This window comes from Eleginops maclovinus, chromosome 10, assembly GCF_036324505.1.
Source record: "Eleginops maclovinus isolate JMC-PN-2008 ecotype Puerto Natales chromosome 10, JC_Emac_rtc_rv5, whole genome shotgun sequence".
Lineage (NCBI taxonomy): Eukaryota > Metazoa > Chordata > Actinopteri > Perciformes > Eleginopidae > Eleginops > Eleginops maclovinus.
Window position 1 is genome coordinate 158,881 of NC_086358.1, and position 13,063 is coordinate 171,943.

The 13,063-nt window shown below is 40.8% G+C and overlaps 2 protein-coding genes across 7 annotated transcripts in view; both read right to left on the bottom strand.

Annotated features, from left to right (window-relative positions):
* ebf3a (EBF transcription factor 3a) overlaps positions 1-1,412 on the bottom strand; it is a 51,463-nt gene extending 50,051 nt beyond the window's left edge. Inside the window, exon 1 of the mRNA XM_063893999.1 lies at positions 1,326-1,412. The gene's annotated coding sequence lies outside the window, so the exon portion shown is untranslated. The remainder of the gene's footprint in view (positions 1-1,325) is intronic.
* Positions 1,413-2,516: 1,104 nt separating this feature from the next.
* Positions 2,517-13,063, bottom strand: part of LOC134871408 (protein phosphatase 1 regulatory subunit 3C-B-like) — a 10,914-nt gene continuing 367 nt past the window's right edge. The window contains exons 1-4 of one of the 6 annotated variants that reach the window (XR_010166684.1): positions 12,229-13,063; positions 8,967-9,337; positions 5,465-6,130; positions 2,517-2,943 (exon numbers count right to left, since the gene is read on the bottom strand). The exon at positions 12,229-13,063 is cut by the window's right edge and continues 367 nt beyond it. Coding sequence is in view for 4 of the 6 variants with exons in the window: in XM_063894186.1 (XP_063750256.1) it covers positions 5,577-6,130; positions 8,967-9,337; positions 12,229-12,242 (939 nt within the window). In the remaining 2 variants the exon portion in view is untranslated. The other 5 variants (XR_010166685.1, XM_063894187.1, XM_063894186.1 and 2 more) reach the window with 5 other exon arrangements.

Consider the following 13,063-nt stretch of genomic DNA (forward strand, 5'->3'; position numbering starts at 1 on the left):
GATCAAACCCTCAGACAGGACGTTATCTAACCCTCAGACAGGAAGTTATCAAACCGTCAGACAGGAAGTTATCAAACCCTCAGACAGGAAGTTATCAAACCCTCCAACAGGAAGTTATCAAACGATCCGACAGGAAGTTATCAAACCCTCCAACAGGAAGTTATCAAACCCTCCAACAGGAAGTAATCAAACCCTCCGACAAGAAGTGATCAAACCCTCAGACAGGACGTTATCAAACCCTCAGACAGGAAGTTATCTAACCCTCCGACAGGACGTTATCGAACCCTCAGACAGGAAGTTATCAAACCCTCAGACAGGAAGTTATCAAACCCTCAGACAGGAAGTTATCTAACCCTCCGACAGGAAGTTATCGAACCCTCCGACAGGAAGTTATCTAACCCTCCGACAGGAAGTTATCAAACCCTCAGACAGGAAGTTATCAAACCCTCTGACAGGAAGTTATCAAACCCTCAGACAGGAAGTTATCAAACCCTCAGACAAGTTATCAAACCCTCAGACAGGAAGTTATCAAACCCTCAGACAAGTTATCAAACCCTCAGACAGGAAGTTATCAAACCCTCACACAGGAAGTTATCAAACCCTCAGACAGGAAGTTATCAAACGCTCAGACAGGAAGTTATCAAACCCTCAGACAAGAAGTTATCAAACCCTCAGCCAGGAAGTTATCAAACCCTCAGACAGGAAGTTATCAAACCCTCAGACAAGAAGTTATCAAACCCTCAGCCAGAAAGTTATCAAACCCTCAGACAGGAAGCTATCAAACCCTCTGACAGGAAGCTATCAAACCCTCTGACAGGAAGTTATCAAACCCTCAGACAGGAAGTTATCAAACCCTCACACAGGAAGTTATCAAACTTTCCGATAAGAAGTTATCAAACCCTCAGACAGGAAGTTATCAAACCCTCAGACAGGAAGTTATCAAACCCTCAGACAGGAAGTTATCAAACTCTCTGACAGGAAGTTATCAAACCCTTATGCCTTGCACAGACTACATGACTTTCAAAGTCGTGCGGTCGCTTGCCAGTTCACACTACACAACTCGCTCGGGAGTCTTGAAGTCGTTGTGGTGTGCACACTACGCGATTGAACGGCGACAGGGGGTCACACACTACACGATCTGTCACCAGGGGAAATCCCCAAGGAGTCTGTCTGGTCTCCAAACTACGTTTTCTCACGAAAACACGCGAGAAGTGACGCGGGAAATGACGCGGGAAGTGACCCGGGGTTTGAACGTTATTATATTTACCTAGAAACTGTCAATCAGTTACTTTGCTTAAGCTTGTTAGCACATCAGCTAACGTTACCTTCAGTGAACTGTGTAGCCTAGCTACAACTTTACAGTTCAAGGCTTCAAACAGCTGGGTCGACTTGGTGTGCAGGACAACGCTTCTTCTTCTTCTTCTTCTTCTTCTTCTTCTTAGAAAGCTGTGCAGCTCCTCCCCGGGGCTCTTCCTCAGGCTGTGTCTTGCGCTCTCATTGGCTGTAGGTCGTAGGCGCACCATTAGCAGGCACAACCCTTTTCACACTACAGGGTTTGGACTCGCTGACAGGTCCAGATATTTAGCTTGCCACACACACACACACACACACACACACACACACACACACACACACACACACACACACACACACACACACACACACACACACACACACACACACACACACACACACATTTAAACGCTGATGTAGTTTAAGCAGACTGAATGAACGTTTCTTACAGTCAGCTGTGTGTGTGTGTGTGTGTGTGTGTGTGTGTGTGTGTGTGTGTGTGTGTGTGTGTGTGTGTGTGTGTGTGTGTGTGTGTGTGTGTGTGCGATTATGAACCACAGAAGGAATGTGACTCACCTGGTCACCGGTGTTGATCTTATTCTCATTATTCAAACCCCCTCTCCTGTGAGCTGTCAGCCAATAGGAAACACTGACAGGTAAAAGAGCCGCTGCAACACAAACATTCAATAAAACAACTGAAATAAGGTCCAACATTTAAAAAGGTCCAAATAAAACAATCTTAAGAAAGCTTTAACACAGAAACACAGGAGTACATCAGAGATCACACACACACACACACACACACACACACACACACACACACACACACACACACACACACACACACACACACACACACACACACACACACACACACACACACACACACACACACACACACATTTCATTGTTTGTTTTCCGTTTGATTTGAATTTTATTTTGTCTCTGATTCACTTCAATTAATCTACTGAAATTTTTATTTCACCTGATTAAATTAATCCAATTCATTTGTTACTTCTGTTTGTATTCAGATGAATTTACTCCCGTTTGTATTCAGATGAATTTACTTTTTGTACTTTTTCAGATGTTCTCTGTGTTCCTGTGGCTCAAGAAAAACTGGAAATGAAGAACAGACATACAGAGTGTGTGTGCGTGTGTGTTCGGGGACTCCTCTAGTCCCAGCAGTGTGTGTGTGGACACAGCACCATCAAGAGGACATAATGTGTGTTACAGAGAGAACAAACTGTTTCTGCTTTTATTCATCTTGATTTATAAACACAATAATATATTTGTAATAAAGAGGTTTTCTGGAACACTGAGATATAAAGACATGAACAGATTCATAGAGCTCTATAACAGCTGTGGGTCCCTCAGCGCGGTCTGTCAGGCTGCAGTTCCTTCAGCACGGTCTGTCAGGCTGCGGTTCCCTCAGCGCGGTCTGTCAGGCTGCGGTTCCCTCAGTAAGGTCTGTCAGGCTATGGTTCCGTCAGGCTGCGGTTCCCTCAGCGCGGTCTGTCAGGCTGCCGTCCCTCAGTACGGTCTGTCAGGCTATGGTTCCGTCAGGCTGTGGATCCCTCAGCACGGTCTGTCAGGCTGTGTTCTCTGCAGGTGTTTAGGGTGGTTAATGTCAGCTAATTGAAGCTGACGCGTCTGTAATTAATGGACCAGGAGGTTAATTAAGGCTCTTTGAATGGCAGCTCCAGATGTCCACTCCTCTTCTTCAGGGCTTTTATTGTGAAGGGGCTGGAAAACAACATCCAGTGCGGCTCTTAATGTGAAGGGAACTGACATGATAAGAAACACACAAATATAACTCTTTATTAATTACATCAAGTTTTTATGAGATAAGCTATTTGGAATAAATGAAATCTTATTTCATATTTTTAAATCCCTCTCCGGAAATAAGATCACCCAATGAGAATCAGAGGGGGATAACAAAGAGATTATTTCAGAAAAGCTTTAAATGAATTTTAGAAACACATTAATATTGAATGATTTAAGTCAGAGGAGCCTCAGTTTCCTGGAGTGTGTCGCCCCCCGCTGGACAAACTGCACCAACACACCACCAAACACCAAATATTAAAACCGTCTGTGTGTGGAAACATCTGGAATTCAGGAACAACTTTAATTCATATTCAGCCAAAAGAAAGGAATAGTATTTCAAGTTATCTAAGAGGAGATTCACTCAAATAAAATGTGTAGAAACAACCGTCAGCGGATCAGCTGCGACATGATGTCATCCAAACCACTCTAATCTGTGTGTGTGTGTGTGTGTGTGTGTGTGTGTGTGTGTGTGTGTGTGTGTGTGTGTGTTATAAGTGTGTAATCTGGGACAGTCCTCAGCAGCTGACCTGAGGAACGAGGCTCCTACAAAATAAAGTGTTACATAATATTAATGAGGGAATAACAAACATTACATATTATAAATATTAGACTTTTATTTTCAAAGGACACAAATAAGGAACAATCATTCACTTCCTGTTTACATCAGCTAGCTCGATGGCTAGCCAAGTTCAATCGCATTTATGTGTGTAAGCAACAAGCTAACTTCTGATATGTTGCGTTCAGGGCCCGTCGGAGAACAACTGAGAAATGTAATGTAGTAATAATGACTTCAATTTAAAATGAAATAATGTATCCTCGGTTCAAAAAGGTAAAACAAGTTATGGTAAAAAGTTCAGGATAATCTGACGGGACCTGAACGCACCATCCAGACATCACTTCCTGTCACATGCTTCCTCGTACACTAAAACAACAAAAACAACAACAACAACAACATCATCATTTGCTGTTGTTGTTGTTGACACTCGAGGTAAGAGCACTGGAAGTTAATAAAGGCTTTTGTTTTGGTAGGGTTAAAAGGAAGTGCAAGGTTCAGCTACAGCGGTTACCACAACAACAGGACTACAGTGCTCAGCGTTAACGGCTGTTAGTTACCATGGCAACCTGAAGCTAACAGGCTAATTAAAGTTAGCATTTAGCTGAGGAGCTAATGCTAATGGCTCATTCAAAGAGCTGACACACGAGACAATCTTCAACACTGAGGCATTGTGGGAGATGTATACGGGGACAGCAGAGGAGAGGTGTGCTGGTTACTGATTGGCTGGTGTTAACACTAACATTAGAGAGTGCAGACAGGTAACACGAGTCACTGAAACACAGGAAGTACAGGGTCAGCAGAGGGGGGGCTTAAGTGACAGGGAGAGAACCCAGTAAACCTGGACGTCTCATTATGGGCTGTATTGTGGTCTGTAACCTCACTCAGACCTAAAGTGCAGTTTCGTTGGTGAGCGTAACGATGAGACTCATGGATCATGGGACGTATCGGGCCGATGATGGAGAGGGGTTTTTCCTGTAGACGTCTTTGATCTTAGATCAGCTGTCCTGGTTTCACTGTTTGCTTCACATGATTGGTGGGTTAGTTGATCAGAAACCCAAAGTAGACTCTAAACCCTGAGGTGGTTTCAGGAGGAGCCTCTTCAGATCCAGGAGTCCAGACTCGGTAACCTCCTATCATCTGTTAATCTGGATCTAGAGACAGGTGCCAGGTGAGATCCATTACAGAGAATTCATCTTTTCAGGCTTCTCGTTTGTGTCTGAACCAATCAGTGAGGAGCTCTTGAAGGTGTGGGCGGGGCTTAGCTGTGATCTGATTGGCTGATTTGGCCTGTGATGGTGATGACAGTTTCTAACGGTTCCCATTGAAGAACTGTTGATGTTTGATGAATTACTCTGAAGTGTAGAACCACCTGTCAGGCATTAAATGCCTCGCGGGCCTTTGGGGGTTAAAGAAAGCACTTATTGAGGATGCTTAAGCCCCCTGGTGGACACTGGTGAAGGTTTGGATCATCTGCTGGTCTTGTTCTTGCATATATCAGGATCTTAGATTCTTTAACGCTTTACAGATCTCACATTGATCCCTGTGTGACGTTTGTTCACCATGAGGGGTTCCTGCTCAGGACCACCTGGTGAGCAGGGTCAGGTTCTGCTGGGAAGTGGGCTCCGGAGAGAACCACATGAGTCGATCCAAGATGTCTTATGAGACCTCCTGAACCGGCTGTAACTCGGGGTCGAGTTGACCTCTTAAAGTCTCTCAGAAAGACTGAAGATAATTCAATGGGGGCGGCTCAAGTGCTGAAGTGCTAAAGAGGTAAAGAGCTAACATGCTTACCTGTCTGGTGGTAAAGCGAGGATCTGCGGTGGGTTCCTCAGAGGGGGAAGGGGTTCTCAGGGCTCTGTGGTCCTATGGCCCTAGTTGGGTGTGATAATAAACCAGCCTGTTATCACCAATAGGGGGCGCTGGTCTCCACGCTGCCACAGCTCTGCCAGGGGAAGATCCCAGTTGAGGTTCTGGGGCTGCCGAATGGGTCAATCTGATCACGCTGGTTTTGGTTCTGGATCTGCAGCCTGGGGGTCTCCATCTCTAGGTTTTCCCTGGTGCTCAGGTCCACTAACCGGTAGTTGTTCCCCTGGTTGTTGTCCCAGAAGGTTCCTTCCAGAGTCTGGTACTGGACGCAGAACTCGACCCGGTCCTCGGGCTGCAGAACCTCTGGTACACAGACGCAGAAGGAGAAGGTGTTGGTGTCGGGGGAACCGTAAACCTGGTTCAGGTACAAACACGGAATGTCCTGAAAGCAGCCCCATGAGTCAAATGTGATCCGGACCAATACGTTCTTATGGAAACAGAGGTTCTGCACCTGAACGGTTCCTGAGAGCAGGCGGTCCTGCAGAGAACACGTCTCCAGAACCACCTGCTGGGCCTTCAGACGGTTCCTCAGGTCCAGGTAGTCTGCTGCCGGCGGAGCGAAGTCCAGAACCAAAACTGGAGAACCGTCTGCTGGAAGAGGAATAGGAAACATTCAGAATTCAGTTTATGACTGATTCATCTGATCTGGTTCTAACCTGTCCTTTCTCTCAGCTTCAGGTCCTGGTTCTAACCTCTCCTGTCTCTCAGCTTCAGGTCCTGGTTCTAACCTCTCCTGTCTCTCAGCTTCAGGTCCTGGTTCTAACCTGTCCTTTCTCTCAGCTTCAGGTCCTGGTTCTAACCTCTCCTGTCTCTCAGCTTCAGGTCCTGGTTCTAACCTCTCCTGTCTCTCAGCTTCAGGTCCTGGTTCTAACCTGTCCTTTCTCTCAGCTTCAGGTCCTGGTTCTAGCCTGTCCTTTCTCTCAGCTTCAGGTCCTGGTTCTAACCTGTCCTTTCTCTCAGCTTCAGGTCCTGGTTCTAACCTGTCCTTTCTCTCAGCTTCAGGTCCTGGTTCTAACCTGTCCTTTCTCTCAGCTTCAGGTCCTGGTTCTAACCTGTCATGTCTCTCAGCTTCAGGTCCTGGTTCTAACCTGTCATGTCTCTCAGCTTCAGGTCCTGGTTCTCACCTTTCCTGTCCCTCAGCTTCAGGTCCTGGTTCTAACCTGTCCTGTCTCTCAGCTTCAGTTCCTGGTTCTAACCTCTCCTGTCTCTCAGCTTCAGGTCCTGGTCTTCACCTGTCCTGTCCCTCAGCTTCAGGTCCTGGTTCTCACCTGTCCTTTCTCTCAGCTTCAGTTCCTGGTTCTAACCTCTCCTGTCTCCCAGCTTCAGGTCCTGGTCTTCACCTGTCCTGTCCCTCAGCTTCAGGTCCTGGTCCTCACCTGTCCTGTCCCTCAGCTTCAGGTCCTGGTTCTCACCTGTCCTGTCTCTCAGCTTCAGTTCCTGGTTCTCACCTGTCCTGTCCCTCAGCATCTGGTCCTGGTTCTCACCTGTCCTGTCCCTCAGCTTCAGGTCCTGGTTCTAACCTTTCCTGTCCCTCAGCTTCAGGTCCTGGTTCTAACCTTTCCTGTCCCTCAGCTTCAGGTCCTGGTTCTAACCTGTCCTTTCTCTCAGCTTCAGGTCCTGGTTCTAACCTGTCCTGTCCCTCAGCTTCAGGTCCTGGTTCTAACCTGTCCTTTCTCTCAGCTTCAGGTCCTGGTTCTAACCTGTCCTGTCCCTCAGCTTCAGGTCCTGGTTCTAACCTGTCCTTTCTCTCAGCTTCAGGTCCTGGTTCTAACCTGTTCTTTCTCTCAGCTTCAGGTCCTGGTTCTAACTTCTCCTGTCTCTCAGCTTCAGGTCCTGGCTCTCACCTCTCCTGTCTCTCAGCTTCAGGTCGTGGTTCTAACCTCTCCTGTCTCTCAGCTTCAGGTCCTGGTTCTAACCTTTCCTGTCCCTCAGCTTCAGGTCCTGGTTCTAACCTGTCCTTTCTCTCAGCTTCAGTTCCTGGTTCTAACCTCTCCTGTCTCTCAGCTTCAGGTCCTGGTCTTCACCAGTCCTTTCTCTCAGCTTCAGGTCCTGGTCCTCACCTGTCCTGTCCCTCAGCTTCAGGTCCTGGTCCTTACCTGTCCTGTCCCTCAGCTTCAGGTCCTGGTTCTCACCTGTCCTGTCTCTTAGCTTCAGTTCCTGGTTCTCACCTGTCCTGTCCCTCAGCATCTGGTCCTGGTTCTCACCTGTCCTGTCTCTCAGCTTTTGGTCCTGGTTCTCACCTATCCTGTCCCTCAGCTTCAGGTCTGGTTCTCACCTGTCCTATCCTTCAGCTTCAGGTCCTGGTTCTCACCTGTCCTATCCTTCAGCTTCAGGTCCTGGTTCTAACCTGTCCTGTCCCTCAGCTTCAGGTCCTGGTTCTCACCTGTCCTATCCTTCAGCTTCAGGTCCTGGTTCTAACCTGTCCTGTCCTTCAGCTTCAGGTCCTGGTTCTAACCTGTCCTTTCTCTCAGCTTCAGGTCCTGGTTCTAACCTGTCCTGTCTCTCAGCTTCAGGTCGTGGTTCTAACCTTTCCTGTCCCTCAGCTTCAGGTCCTGGTTCTAACCTGTCCTGTCTCTCAGCTTCAGGTCGTGGTTCTAACCTTTCCTGTCCCTCAGCTTCAGGTCCTGGTTCTAACCTGTCCTGTCCCTCAGCTTCAGGTCCTGGTTCTAACCTTTCCTGTCCCTCAGCTTCAGGTCCTGGTTCTAACCTTTCCTGTCCCTCAGCTTCAGGTCCTGGTTCTAACCTGTCCTTTCTCTCAGCTTCAGGTCCTGGTTCTAACCTGTCCTTTCTCTCAGCTTCAGGTCCTGGTTCTAACCTGTCCTTTCTCTCAGCTTCAGGTCCTGGTTCTAACTTCTCCTGTCTCTCAGCTTCAGGTCCTGGTTCTCACCTCTCCTGTCTCTCAGCTTCAGGTCCTGGTTCTAACCTGTCCTTTCTCTCAGCTTCAGGTCCTGGTTCTAACCTGTTCTTTCTCTCAGCTTCAGGTCCTGGTTCTAACCTGTTCTTTCTCTCAGCTTCAGGTCCTGGTTCTAACTTCTCCTGTCTCTCAGCTTCAGGTCCTGGTTCTCACCTCTCCTGTCTCTCAGCTTCAGGTCCTGGTTCTAACCTGTTCTTTCTCACAGCTTCAGGTCCTGGTTCTAACTTCTCCTGTCTCTCAGCTTCAGGTCCTGGTTCTCACCTCTCCTGTCTCTCAGCTTCAGGTCCTGGTTCTAACCTGTTCTTTCTCTCAGCTTCAGGTCCTGGTTCTAACTTCTCCTGTCTCTCAGCTTCAGGTCCTGGTTCTAACCTCTCCTGTCTCTCAGCTTCAGGTCCTGGTTCTAACCTGTCCTTTCTCTCAGCTTCAGGTCCTGGTTCTAACCTGTTCTTTCTCTCAGCTTCAGGTCCTGGTTCTAACTTCTCCTGTCTCTCAGCTTCAGGTCCTGGTTCTCACCTCTCCTGTCTCTCAGCTTCAGGTCCGGGTTCTCACCTCTCCTGTCTCTCAGCTTCAGGTCCTGAATCTCTGTCAGGAGCTGGTCCTCTTCTTCGTTGTAAATGTGGACGTTAGCGAGAGTCAGACCCTGAGAGTCTGCAAACACAACGTTCCTCTTCTTCTTCAGACAGACCGCTGATGTCCTGGTTACTCTGGTTACCGTGGGTTCTGTGGTGTTACAGCTGGTGTCGCCATGGAGACTGGAGGACAGACAGGGTCTCAGCGGGGAACAGTGCTCTAACAGGAAGGAACCCAGAGGAGGAGAACCGGCCAGACAAAACCTCATCGCCATGTCCACGGGCATCATGTGAGACAGAGCCCCCTGGAGAACCCTAAAGACACAGAACAGAGTTCAGAACCCTAGAGACGTTTCTAGGGTCTCTATGGGGTTTGAGGGTTCCGGGCTCAGGGGCCTGTGGACAGGAAGTACTGGAACCTCTGTTTATGAAGCAGCTTCAGGTTCTTGTTAAATAAACTTTATAGAAACGTTCTCCGGCTGACGATTAAACTTTATACGTTTAAATATTAAAGAAATGCAAAATAAGAAATGCCATTTTGAGTGGACTTTATTTCCGATTAGAAACAAAGAGCGATTTATTTAAAAGATGAAGATGACGAGCTTAACGAGGATATCATATATTCTATATTACATTACACTGATAAAGTACTGCAGTATTCTCCTCACCATTCATGTACTTTTACTACAACACTTTAAAACCACATATTTTATCAACCAAATAAATATAACGTTGATTTACTTTCTGTTAAAAATAATATGCATAGAGCAGGTTGGGGTATTGTTGTTGTTCATACAACAATATGTAAAAACAGCATTAAATATGAAGACTTTAGAGAGACCTTCATAAACTTAAAGGAACTTTCTTTATGTTGCTTAAAATAAAGTATAAATCCAACAATGAGACGTCCTAAATACAGACGAATTAACATGAAGGAATATCAAAGATTAAATTGAACTTATATTAAAATATATAATAATGTTCCGATGACAAAATAAATAAAAATGATGAATAAAGGTGATTAAGATAAATATAATATATAATATAAATTAAAAAAATATATGTATAAATATAAGATAAATAAAGATAATAAATAAAGATAATAAATAAAGATAATAAATAAAGATAATAAATAAAGATAATAAATAAAGATAATAAATAAAGATAATAAATAAAGATAATAAATAAAGATAATAAAGATAATAAATAAAGATAATAAATAAAGATAATAAATAAAGATAATAAAGATAATAAATAAAGATAATAAAGATAATAAAGATAATAAATAAAGATAATAAAGATAATAAATAAAGATAATAAATAAAGATAATAAAGATAATAAATAAAGATAATAAAGATAATAAATAAAGATAATAAAGATAATAAAGATAATAAATAAAGATAATAAATAAAGATAATAAAGATAATAAATAAAGATAATAAATAAAGATAATAAATAAAGATAATAAATAAAGATAATAAAGATAATAAATAAAGATAATAAAGATAATAAATAAAGATAATAAATAAAGATAATAAATAAAGATAATAAATAAAGATAATAAATAAAGATAATAAATAAAGATAATAAAGATAATAAATAAAGATAATAAATAAAGATAATAAAGATAATAAATAAAGATAATAAATAAAGATAATAAAGATAATAAATAAAGATAATAAAGATAATAAATAAAGATAATAAAGATAATAAATAAAGATAATAAATAAAGATAATAAATAAAGATAATAAATAAAGATAATAAAGATAATAAATAAAGATAATAAATAAAGATAATAAAGATAATAAATAAAGATAATAAATAAAGATAATAAAGATAATAAATAAAGATAATAAAGATAATAAATAAAGATAATAAATAAAGATAATAAAGATAATAAAGATAATAAATAAAGATAATAAATAAAGATAATAAAGATAATAAATAAAGATAATAAAGATAATAAATAAAGATAATAAATAAAGATAATAAAGATAATAAATAAAGATAATAAAGATAATAAATAAAGATAATAAATAAAGATAATAAATAAAGATAATAAATAAAGATAATAAAGAGATAAATTAAGATAATAAATAAAGATAATAAATAAAGATAATAAAGAGGATAAATAAAGATAATAAATAAAGATAATAAAGATAATAAATAAAGATAATAAAGATAATAAATAAAGATAATAAAGATAATAAATAAAGATAATAAAGATAATAAATAAAGAGGATAAATTAAGATAATAAATAAAGATAATAAATAAAGATAATAAAGATAATAAATAAAGATATAAATAAAGATAATAAATAAAGATAATAAATAAAGATAATAAATAAAGATAATAAAGATAATAAATAAAGATAATAAATAAAGATAATAAAGATAATAAATAAAGATAATAAATAAAGATAATAAATAAAGATAATAAAGATAATAAATAAAGATAATAAATAAAGATAATAAAGATAATAAATAAAGATAATAAATAAAGATAATAAATAAAGATAATAAGAATAATAAAGATAATAAATAAAGATAATAAAGATAATAAATAAAGATAATAAAAGATAATAAAGATAATAAATAAAGATATAAAGATAATAAATAAAGATAATAAGATAATAAATAAAGATAATAAATAAAGATAATAAAGATAATAAATAAGATAATAAAGATAATAAAGATAATAAATAAAGATAATAAAGATAATAAATAAAGATAATAAAGATAATAAATAAAGATAATAAATAAAGATAATAAAGATAATAATAAAGATAATAAAGATAATAAATAAAGATAAATAAAGATAATAAATATAATAAAGATAATAATAAGATTAATAAAGATAATAAAGATAATAAAGATAATAAAGATAATAAATAAAGATAATAAATAAAGATAATAAAGATAATAAATAAAGATAATAAATAAAGATAATAAATAAAGATAATAAAGATAATAAATAAAGATAATAAATAAAGATAATAAAGATAATAAATAAAGATAATAAAGATAATAAATAAAGATAATAAATAAAGATAATAAATAAAGATAATAAAGATAATAAATTAAGATAATAAATAAAGATAATAAAGAGGATAAATAAAGATAATAAATAAAGATAATAAAGATAATAAATAAAGATAATAAAGCAGGTAAATAAGTGAAGGGGATGAAGAGTGGCGCAGTTACCTGCTGGTGTTCATCTGAACTTTGTTCCTGCAGAACCTGCAGAACCCCTGCAGAAACTTCCTGGTGCAGAACCAAGTCCCTGCAGAACTCAGACCCTGCAGAACCCGAGATTGTTCTTCTTCTCTTCTTCTTCACTTCGTTTTATTTCCGCCACATTCTGCAGCCATTTTAAGCAGGAAAAGCGGCTGCTCCGCAGAGCCCGCCCCCACAGAGGACAACAGCCAATCAGCGCTCACAGTCATCAGCTGCTCGACTCTCAGCCAATCAGAGGGAAGCTAGCGGTACAGCGATGACGTAAGGATGAGGAGCCCCCGGAGTTTAATCCCTGAGAACAGACTGACAGGCAGTACTCTTCCTCTGTATCGTTATATTTCAAACTTCAAATAATGAACAACAGGGAGGAAACCAAACGCATGAACATGACCTGTCCTACTTCCAGTTCAAACTTAAACTCAGGACAGTTGTTAAAAAAAGGTTAGTGTTTCAGGTGCATGAATACAGGTGAGCAGAGGGAGACTGAAAGAGGAGGAGAGCTGATGATCTGCAGGAGAGAGGAGCACATGAGACTGAAAGAGGAGGAGAGCTGATGATCTCCAGGAGAGAGGAGCACATGAGACTGAAGGAGGAGGATACCTGGTGATCTGCAGGAGAGAGGAGCACATGAGACTGAAGGAGGAGGAGACCTGGTGATCTGCAGGAGAGAGGAGAACATGAGACTGAAGGAGGACGAGAGCTGGTGATCTGCAGGAGAGAGGAGCACATGAGACTGAAGGAGGAGGAGACCTGGTGATCTGCAGGAGAGGGGAGCACATGAGATTGAAGGAGGAGGATACCT